Source organism: Coffea arabica, unplaced genomic scaffold (assembly GCF_036785885.1).
Source record: "Coffea arabica cultivar ET-39 unplaced genomic scaffold, Coffea Arabica ET-39 HiFi ptg000040l, whole genome shotgun sequence".
Taxonomy (NCBI): domain Eukaryota; kingdom Viridiplantae; phylum Streptophyta; class Magnoliopsida; order Gentianales; family Rubiaceae; genus Coffea; species Coffea arabica.
Genome location: NW_027266188.1, coordinates 147,629 through 159,092, shown reverse-complemented (window position 1 = coordinate 159,092; position 11,464 = coordinate 147,629). Strand labels below are relative to the sequence as shown.

At 34.8% G+C, this 11,464-nt stretch overlaps 1 protein-coding gene across 2 annotated transcripts; it reads left to right on the top strand.

The window, feature by feature from the left end:
• The first annotated feature begins 6,994 nt into the window (after nt 1–6,994).
• Nucleotides 6,995–10,116, top strand: LOC113693457 (serine/arginine-rich SC35-like splicing factor SCL33). 2 transcript variants are annotated; one of them, XM_072073513.1, is made up of 6 exons: nt 6,995–7,133; nt 7,873–8,029; nt 8,725–8,802; nt 9,276–9,440; nt 9,583–9,693; nt 9,794–10,116. In XM_072073513.1, the coding sequence occupies exons 2-6, from the start codon at nt 7,881–7,883 to the stop codon at nt 9,912–9,914; spliced, it is 624 nt and encodes a 207-aa protein (XP_071929614.1). In that variant the 5' UTR covers nt 6,995–7,133; nt 7,873–7,880; the 3' UTR covers nt 9,915–10,116. The 2 variants fall into 2 exon arrangements, with proteins under 2 accessions (XP_071929614.1, XP_071929613.1); XM_072073512.1 differs by having other exon boundaries at nt 9,583–9,705.
• Nucleotides 10,117–11,464: the final 1,348 nt, after the last annotated feature.

The window sequence follows — 11,464 nt, the reverse complement described above, 5'->3', positions numbered from 1 at the left end:
ACTACTATCTCTACGAAAACCTAAAACGAGGTTGTGTTCTGTAACTGGTGTTAGAGACATATAAAACTCATAGACACTGCTCGCTTAAACCGCTAGATTAATTAAGCTGTTCAAAAGTGTAATGCCATTTTCTTCACCCTTCGATTGGTATTAAGCTATTCAAAGATCCAATGTTTGTTAGTTGGATGCTACTTTGCAAATGGTGCAATAAGGTATGCTTTGTTGAGTTTAATGATAAACTGCAGTTGGAGGCAAAATTTAGAAGGGTTTAATCCATCTAACTCTTAAATGTTATTAGAGTAAATCTTATATACACTAACAATGTATACATTATCACAGCTGAATGCACGACAAATTTACAAAATTTGGGTTTCAAATTCAAATTTAAATTATGTGTCATGCATCTAATGGTGAAAGTGTATACGCTATTAGTGTATAGAGGATTAATTCAAAAACGTTTTTTAAAAACTTTTACAGTATTATAGTAAAATTTAGACAAACATTCAAAAAACTCACTTGTCAAATGGAGCTAGAAGTTTAAAAATGTTAGACATAATTGGACAGATTGAATTGGAGAGACCCCTGATCCTCCATTAACAACTTGTGATATTAATTGTATCAACAAGAGAAATAGGAGACTGCAAAAGGATAAATAGTAGAATGCTGTGCCCAAAATCTGCATGAGCACATCATCTGGAGTCGAAAGGTCATGTGGTTTATGAGATTCTATAAATCACTCTGTAAATTCTAAACCCTCCACGTTACTATCTTAGCATCTTCTTTCAAGGAATACCTATCAACAATTTTCTAAAGATATTCAGAGGTTAGACTTATCTTTTTAGCCCAACAGGTTTAATCATCAATGCTACAGCAAACCGCTAATGCCATGAGCTATCAAACTCGGATATTGTATCGGCCTGTAATGGTCAAATATAATCCTCTAAGTGTCCTTTCCATATATACAACGTCCTAAAGTTCTTCTCAAAACCTCAAACTCAATACATTGGATGCTTGTTACTTTTGGATTCTTGTTAATATACTTAAATTATGCAACAGGTTTGTTAGCCCTTGCATTCATATACTTTCTCAATTTAATTTTACTTCTTCAGAAAATTAACACCTCATGTTTCTTCTTGTTAGAAATATTTACCGTTGTTAATTAATTATATTTGTTTATGCTACCTACCTAGTGGAGTTAGTGGAGTTGCTAGTGGAGTGAGTGGAGTTATTGGGTTAGTTAGTAGAGTAAGTAGGATAGTTAGTGGAGTTGGTTTAAACTCTATAAATAGAGTAATTTCATGTTATAAGTTGTGTGAGTTTTACACAGAAATAAACATTTGTCCTTTGCTTCTCTTATTATTTGCCTCAATTATTTGTATCACTTCTAACACAATTTGTTATTATCACAAGCGTCCTATTCTCTTTCTGTAAAAAAAAAAAAAAAAAAAAGAGTCATAGAACTCAAAATAGAACTAAGAAGTTCATAAGTACTGTGTTTATTGTAATGAGGAGTTTAAATAGGAATTGGGCTTCCAATATTTTGTTGATAATGAGGTTAATATGTAGAATAAGCCTACATTTGTTGATAATAATCTTTTGGAAGCACAATTGTGTAGAAGAATCCTCACTTGATTTCAACGAGATATAATTCTAGCCTAGAAGAAAAAGAAAAAAAAAAAGAAAGACCCAGTGATATAATTAATCAGATCAAATATGTATATTGCATTCTGGAATCCTGGACTGCATTACAAAAGGTGTGTGGGGAAGAAGAAAGAGTTCAGGGGAAGATAAACCTTTATTTCAGAGACTAACAAAAGCCACAAAGAATTCTATTCACTAGTCAATGCATGGATCATCATCTTTTAACTTCTTCTATTCCTATTTCAACTCTAGATTTTATGGGCGACTAATGTATAAGAATGGCCTTGATCATCAACTCTGCTGCCTTCAATAGCCCTCGTATACAACTGGTGAATATGGCCCTCCGGCATTGCATCCATTTCTCATCGGTTGAATCCGTTGCCGCTTTATTTTGTGGAGGGTTGGTTTGAATCGGGGGCCTGCTTGGTCCTTCTCGTGATATAGAAGCACATCTTCTGAAAAAAAGTAAGACCGCAGAGCAGACGCAAATTAAATTAGTTTGAAAATCAGTGGAAATATTCAAGAATGCAACACAATCCATCATTGGATATATGCAAATGGCGATTTTTATTCTTTGGATCATCTTCTGTACGAATAAACTGGAGGTTTCTTCTTCTCATTTAATGCACAACTGAAAACTTATAGCATGGAGAAAATAGCATAAGTTAAGATGTTAAGAACAACGAGCAGAAATAATAAGATCGAACTTACATAACAATACTTGGAATCCTATGAGGATCGGAGCTGAGAACTTTAAGCAAGTTCTTTGGCACGAAGCTACCAATAGAAGCCATCTGTAATACTGTAATAGTCGATACAAAACTTTTCCTGATTCTTTCAAAAATGAGGAAAAAAAACAGCTAAAAGAAGCTCTTCTTTTCTAACTAGAGACTAGAGAGCAAGATCTGTTGTCTTTGACAAAAGTAGCATCACTATAAGTCTATAAAATCTTCGAATTATGTTCTGAGGGAAATGAGAGCAATCGGGACGACTATTTATAAAGAATTCCCTGCACTTGATTCTGATAAGGACGTATGAGAAGAAGCATCATGGACGGAGACCACTTTCTTGTTTTTGTTTTTGCTTTTGTTTTCATGTTTTTGGAGTAAATATACAGCATGTTATCAATTCCAATCCCTTATGGCCGTAAAAGAAATGGACCACTTCTCAGTAAATGCAGTCAACGGTTGGCCGTGATCCACCTGTTGATTCCGGCGTCACGTTTCAGTTAAATGTTTGAAAAGCATATGGAAGAGAAGAGGGATTGGAACTTTGACTACTTGGTGGATGAATTCTTTTTTCTTCCCTATTTTTATGTGCCACATCAGCTTTTGTATATGGAAGAAGAAGAAGTATAACGCAGCCAAACAACCACCTATTTTTATGTGCCACATCAGTAGATATAATAAGTAAACTACGTAATTTTACATTAGATAGGAAAGTGAACACAAAATATTGGACAAAGAATCCCATGTGATAAATAGGTATAAATAGACTGACTCATTTAGACTCATTTATTAAATGGATATGAATGAGTTGAGCCAGTTATACCTATAAGTAATTTATAACCCGTCCAAACTCGTCCAAATTATCACCTATTTTCACTCATCTCATATACATACAGTTAGGATTGCGTTCATATCGAGTCGAGCTCGAGTAGTGCAACTTGAGGTAAAATAACTAAACTCGAGATTGAGCTCAAGCTCGTCAAGTTTTTAAAATTCGAGCTCGAGTTTGAACTCGACATCAATTTATGTTACTCGAGTTTGAACTTGAGATTGAGTTTAATTAAATGTAATTAATTCAAATTAAGCTCAATCGAGCTTATTCGAGCTCAGTCAAACCTAATCAAGCTCAAGTAATAAAAATTAATATTTTATATATAATTTTAAATAAAAGATATTATTGACATTTCACAATAATAAAAATTAAAATATATATCATAAAAAACTCGATTAGGTTCGTCGAGCTTTCGAGTGCAAAATATTGAAACTCGAGCTTGACTCGTTGCTTCTATCAAGCAGCTCGAGCTTGAATTCGAGTTCGGTCAAAACGAGCTTGAATTTGAGTTCGGTCAAAACGAGCTCGAGTCAAGCTGCTGACCGAGTAGCTTGCGAGCTCGACGCAAGCTACTCGGTTCAGCATCAGCCCTACATATAGTAGCCCTGAAATCTGCATTAATTGCTCCTCCAGGCTCCAGTTATGAAGCTCTTGCATTATCATTTTTCCCAACCAATTTGCTCACCAATAGAAGCAAACCGACGATGTTGATGTTAACATTGCACTTCAATCAACTATGAAATGATGATCTAGTTATGATCAAAGCATCGTGCTCATGCCCCTTGAAATCTAATATGCATCAACAAAAGCGTGGGTAGGTTTCAATTCATTCATTACAGAAAACCAATCAACTTTACGCAACACTCAACGGTCACTATGCAATGGTCGGAGCAGATGGGATCCATACTCGAGTGAAATTACCCACTTCGCAAGTGATGGTTGGCATGAGAATCATATTACTACTTGATTTTGACCATTTTTGAGTTCCCATAATTGATTAGACACAGATTTAATTACTACAATCTATATGAAAGCGTAAAACGGATTTGTGTTTCTGTAACTAGTGTTAGAGATGTATAAAACTCAAAGACGAATTAATATGCATTGCTAGCCTAACCTGAGAAGCTTTATGTCGACCTGGAATAACTATTAAACATACCTAGTAGTTGGTTCAGAAACTCTTTCATTGATTCATGAACAACTATTAGGCATCTATTAGTTGTTCCGAACCGACATAAAATTTTCCCTGCTAGCTTATACTACTATATTCAACAATTGAAAAATTACCAATCTATTTTTTTTTTCACTTGATAGGTATTAAGCTATTCAAGTGTCTAATATTCAAATCCCTTTTGATTTGATACTACTTTGCCATAGTGCAATAAGGTTTCTCAATTTTTAATGTTCTCTCTTCTTCGTCATTTTCTCTGACATTCTTGTGTCCAATTTTCTCTTTGTTTTAGTTAATTTATGTTTTTCAACTTGAAATTATATTCGCTAATACAAGATACAATACAACATATATATCTAAACTTTTTTTTTATGTATCATGACAAAATGTATATATTTCTTTTTCCTCAAAAGTGGGGGGGAAAGAAACAATAATGTCACCGAGGGAGAGAACTAGGAGTCTAAATAAATAAATTATTCCAATTAACTAGACCTATTTCTGTATTTCGGCAGATTTAGGCAGCTTTTGAAATCAAAGCATTGCGCTTGAAGCCCCATGAATAATATAAACACCAAATTAAAAAAAAAAAACTTCTGAAATCGAAGAATGGTGTTTGAAGCCTCATGTATACTACAAACGAACAAGAAAAAAAGAACACTTGCTCAATCAAGGAAAAAGAAAAGTACTAGTTCACCAAATTTACCCTAAAAGCGCTGAGAAACACCAAGAAACTCCAAAAAAATTGTCACTTTTTGGAACTACCCATGCGCCTTGTTCTATTATATGTGGAATTATGCATCAGTCTCTGCATTTCAAATCGCCATTTTATTGGTCGGTTAGAATCTAGAAAAGCATAACAAGATCCGAGAAAATATCACATACTTATATAACACGTAACTTGCAATCCAACATTGGCCAGTTGTAAAAATGTTATACTAAAAAAAAAAGGGAGACTAGCTGTTAAATAAGGATTTTTCTGACGGGTGATCATTGGGCACTCGTTAATATATCTAAAATTCACCTAATTTACAATTATTAAAATATTTTTACTCAACATCGGCTGGAACCACCGTACTTTAAAAATTACCTAGAGCTTATTTAGTAAAATTAGACTATCTATATGTTATTGAAAATAAAAAGGGGGATAATTTCAGAAACTTCCCCTGAGGTTTCTAATAATTTCACTAGCCTCCCCTGAAGTTTGCAAAATTGCATAAATCTCCCCTGAAGTTAACGTTTTGATAACAAAATTAATCCAATTAGAAAAAGTAACATTAAAAAAGTACTTTAAGGAGAGAAATAAAACTTTTATTTCATAAATACCCCATATGCATGTATATTAATTGTATTTATAAAAGAATAAAAATAATTAAAATTTAGAAATAATTAATACACACATTTCATCACTCAAAAAGTTCACATTTGATAAATTAGATAACACAAGTAAGTAACAAAATTACACTAATAATCACAAGATTCAACAAAACAAATTAGTCATCTCTTTTGATATGATGTTACTATAACTCCTGTGATTTTGGATAGAAAAAATTTTCAAAATTTGCCTTTATTTCCTTTCATTCTTCTTTACTAATATCTAATAATCAAGTAATTAGAACACAAATTAACTATTAGTAACTAAGTAACAAAAATAACAGTTGAAAATTTCTTTAATAATGAACGATGACTTGTATTTACAAAATAATATCAGTTGATATACCTAATGGAGGAAAGGAGGGAAAAAAAGGCAAAATTTTTGAGTGGTAAAATGTGTATATTAGTTGTTTCTAACTTTCATTAATACAACTTATATACATGCACAAGGAGTATCTATGGAATTAAAGTTTCATCTCACTTCTTAAAGTATCTTTTTAATGTTACTTTTTCTAATTGGTCTAATTTTGTTATCAAAACCTTAATTTCAAGGGAGGTTTGTGTAATTTTAAAAATTTCAAGGAAGGCTAGTGAAATTATCAAAAACCTCAGGAGAGGTTTATGAAATTATCCCTAAAAAAGAGAGACTAACCAACTAAGTTAGTTGGCCACCCGGGAGAGACAACTCCTAGAGTGTAGGTAAGAGGTTCCACATTTTTCGTGCATAATTTAGTGGAACATTTTGGGAAGTAGTTTAGTTCCTTTTGAATTTTTAATAATTTAATTGGGTCCATCCCTATCCCCCTTCCTTCCTCTAATTATAGGACCAATTGTAAAATTGTTGCACTAAAAAAAAAAGGGAGACTAGTTATCAAATAAGGATTTTTTTAACAAGTGCATACTGGACACTCATTAATATATATATATATATATATAATTCATCTAATCTGCCATATATATATATATATACACATATTACAATTTTTTTTTTGTATTTACATACTTTTTCTATTCAACCTTACCTATCATTTTTTTGTATTTATTTACTTTTTTTAATTACTATTATATTTTAAAAAATATGACACTTGAAATTGAAATATATGTTAAGTTCTTAACCCTTTAAATAATACTAGTACAACACCAGCGGCTAGCGCCTAGCATCTTCGGAAGGACCTAGTCGAATAACTGGGCCCACTCCAAACATATACAGAAATCTGGCCCATTAACAACGCTACCATCTGTAGAAGCTTCTCGAGAAACTCCAACCACACAAATACCGACCCACCTGTCCCCACCTACCATAGCTTTCTTCAGAGTTCAGACAGGGAAAAAAAAAAAAAAAAAGGGAATAGTAGTCCAGAAATTCGATTAATCTCGCCTGATCGTTACGGTAATTCGTTTGATCTATTCATATTCATCCTCTATTTCTTCCTCGATTTCATTTATCCATGCTCTTGTTTTATTCCGCTGATTGATTTGATTTCCGACTGATTGTTTGCTTCTTCTTTTTTTTTAAAAAAATTTTTCTATGTCAGATCGCTGAGGTTGCTATTTGAATTCTTCATTTGTTTTGTCTTGTTTTTTATTTTATCCACTGAAATTATCTTTATTAAGATGGTTAAGACAATTCGTAAATTCGTTTATTCCTATTCTTTAGATGATAATTGAGGCTTCATAATTCCTGTAGCTTAAACTGTGAAAGGTAAATAAAATTGCGGCCAGACAATCATAATTTTGATGCCTTTTTTTCCTCTTTCAGGGAACTACATGTTTTATTAGTTGTGTTTTTCTGTTGTTTGTTTTGTGCAATTGGAAGACAACAAAACTGGTAACTTTTGCATTTTTATGTCGTTTTCTTTGAGTTTATATATGGGATCTAGTAGGTTATGGTGAATAGAAGAGAAAATCATATAGGGCTCATATGATTTTAGTTCATCTACTTTGTAGATATTCATACTTTTTTGTGTTGTGTATGTGTGTCTCTGCGGGTTCTTGTGTGCATGCTATGCAAGTTCTTTGTACCCAGACTTTAAATTGTATGGTCGTGTGGTTAGTTAAGTTTTTACTTTTGTTTACTGGTGAAACTGTGCTTGTGTTAACTGATGTTTCCCATCTTGATTGAAAAACAGGTTGACAAATGAGGGGTAGAAGTTATAGTTACAGTCCTTCCCCTCCAAGGGGTTACAGCAGGAGATACCGGAGCCCTAGCCCAAGAGGTCGCTATGGAGGTCGTGGGAGAGATCTTCCTACTAGTCTCTTGGTCCGTAATCTTCGCCGTGACTGTAGGTATGTTCATTGTGTGTCATTGGAATACTGTCTAAAATTGAGATGGATTGGAAAACCTTGGTTGAAAAAAGTAGTATTGGTTATACTAGTGCTGCTCTGTTCTAATTTCATGTGTTTTTCATAGATAATTAGAGTGGAGAAAGTAATTTAGAACAATTTGAAAACAAATTTGGGTTGGCGTTTTGTTTTTGGCTTAAGAACTTGGTTGGAAAAAGTAGTCTTAAGCTAGCTCAAGTCGTTTTCATGACAAGACTAGAGTTGGGCTTCTTTTGGATAGAGAGAGGCCTAAGGATGCTAACTATCAGAAGGTGGGCATCCCATGTCTGTTCTCTGTGAAAGATTTACTAGATGTTGGGTAAAATTTGATTAGTTACAGGATTGAACATGTGGAACTTATTTGTTCTTAGAGATGGGTTGGAAAGTATGTCACGCTGTTAATGTTTTTGTGAGCTGATTTCTTCATATATGGAGCACAAGGAAGTCATATTTGATGATTTTCCATTGCCAACCCTTGTACAAAAATGATATTTCCTTCACAGCAAAGGTTGAAAGAAATAGTTTTAATGGTGTTTCTGTATGTTAACTGCTCACCCACTGCCCTACTTCTAAATACACTCAGTGGAGTGAGAACTGAGTACTAGTGCTTTTAATTAATGTTCTTTTGTTTTCCAAAAGCTAAAGACTGGTGCTTGCAGGCCTGAAGATCTTCGTGGGCCATTTGGGGAATTTGGTCTCTTGAAGGACGTTTATCTGCCTCGTGATTACTATACAGGGTAAGAATCGCATTAGTTATCAAAAACTACTTTATTTAGAGGAATTGAACATAAGAATTTTGACGTATTTGAATATATTATAATAGCGAAAAAGTACTTTTTCCCATCTGGTGTGTGCCCTTTCTTTCTTGTGGACAATTGCTTCAAGGGAATTTGGTTTTTCTTTTTAAAGTGGTGAAGACATGAAGTAATTAGAGTTCTGTTCAAGATGATCTTAATACATGAAGATGAAGGAAGTTGGGTTTGAATACAAACTATGAAGAAGTTCAAGTCTTGAATCTTGGAGGTTAGCAGCCATGTAATTGCTTTGTTTGAATTCTTGCTGGGTGAGTTCCAGCAAAATAACTTGTGTTTTCTTATAATTATGAATCTGGATGGAAAGTGGTGTTATTTTGGTACAAAAATATATATTTTAATCTAATGATTAACGTTAACTTCTTGTTTTCCCACATCTCTGACACACAAACATGCAGGGAGCCAAGGGGTTTTGGTTTTGTGCAATATGTAGACCCTGCTGATGCAGCTGAAGCCAAATATCAGATGGATGGCCAGGTTCTTCGTGGGCGTGAGCTAACTGTTGTGTTTGCTGAGGAAAACCGGAAAAAACCATCAGAAATGAGGGCTAGAGAACGTTACAGGTGAATCTTGTAAATATGATTGCCCAAGAATACACAAATGCTGAGGGAGGCTATGTTCATTGTGAACGTACAGGTTTGATGTATTTCAGTGATTTCCTGATCCTTTGAAAGTAATGTCTGTCTGTGGTGAATCATGTTTCAGGGGTCGGTCTTATGATAGGAGGCGGTCACCACCTCGTTATTCTCGATCACCATTTTCTTCTCGGACCTATTCCCGTACTCCTGATTATTATTCACCATCTCCTCAACGAAGGTATTATTCGAGGTAGGGAGTTTCCTTGTAAGTTGGCTAAACCAGGATCAATAAGCATGACGATGTTGTACGATACTGAGACGTAAAATGTCTAATACAGGTCCATTTCTCCTCGAGATCGGAGGTACAGGAAAAGGTCTTACTCAAGGTCTCCTTATGGCTCAAGGAGCCGGAGTTGGAGTCGGAGCCGGAGCCTGGATTCTGAAGGTTACTCGATGTAATTGGGTTGGTGAATTGAGATGAGGGGGGCTTGATCACCGGAAGGCAGGTTTATGGGATGTAGTACTCCTGGATTATTATTGAGTCTGTTCTCTTCAGCTATGTTAATAGTGAAGGCTTGTTCATTTATACACTTGAGCACAGGATGTATTTTATTTAAGTTCCTGCAGGTTAGAAAGCTGAATTGATGGTTTTTTCCTCCCACTCAGTTCTTGTTTTATGTTTCGAACTTATTTTTGCCTAGTTTTACTTCCCTCATCTTTTGAGGCTGTTTCGAGGAATTTCGTTCCCCTTGGACCCTCTCCTCCCTGAAGGAGAGGACAACAGGCATGAGGTCTTGCATCCCTTTCCAATTGATTTGTTTTCAGACTAGTACTTTAAAGTGCGGTACCGGAGTTTTTTTTTTTTTTTTTTTTTTTTATTTATTGCGAGGGCGAATTTTGTGTAACATCAGAGTCCTATATTGGGGTATATAGAGGAGGTAGATGGACCTATTGAATCTATTGAGAGGCTTCAGGCCATGTTCCAAGAAATTTTGGAGATGAAAGTGTCAGTTAGGGGGTTCAACCCTCTGACCTGCGCACAGGGAGGAACTAAGTCCCTCCTTTGGTGGCCATGCTCGGTTAGTACCGGAGTAAAGACCTGGAGTATATTCAGTGATTAGGCGATGGGTTTGATTCACCGGAGTCGCGGGCAATTTAGGAGCTTATTCTGTTGCTACACCATAAGAATAGGAAGGAAGGAAGGACGGTAAGGCGCCGGCACCATAAGCTTCTGATTCTGATTCTGATTCAGGCAGAATTCGAGAGAACGAGTGGTTGGGAGGATCATTTACAGTTGTTTCGCGATCCCAGCTGCAGAGTGATGGGTTGCGCCGGGGGTAAACAGTAGCAGCTGGTCAAGACAACCATTCGACGTGACGCGTCCATAAAATATGAAATGGATTGTGTACGTGTAGTGAATGTGTGTTATGAATGATCAATGATATATACCTCTACTATTTAACTTTTTTCTAAAGCTTTCCGACATCAACAGTGTAGAACGAAGAAAGACATCCCTGGCCGGTTTTTTATCAGTCTCGAGCCAATGACATTAATTTATTATTGTTATTGAAAGCTTTCACTTCCCACCCACTCAAGGACCGAGATAAAGAAGATGATGGCGGCCTGGTGGGCATCCTCTTAAATTCTTCTGGTTTGATTGTCGTCTCTTGTTGTTGAGATTTTGTGTTTTGGAAGCATCAAAACTATTCTTTATTCAAATAATAATCAATTTTAATAGTTTCAAAACGTCTGTTCTGTGAGAGAGATATTAAAAAGAAAATGATTTTTGTTTTTTTGTTTTTTTTTTTTCTACTTATTACAGGGCTATTGCACCATAATAGAGACATAAAAATTTGTAAAAATATTTTAAGACTATTCTTTTAATTTTGCAAAGTTTACAATAATGTGTGTGGCTTCTTGGCATCCAATAGACCAAAAATATTACTACTAGTTTAAATGACAATCGCTTTATTTATTTTTATATATTTTTTTGAAAAAAAATCATCCCA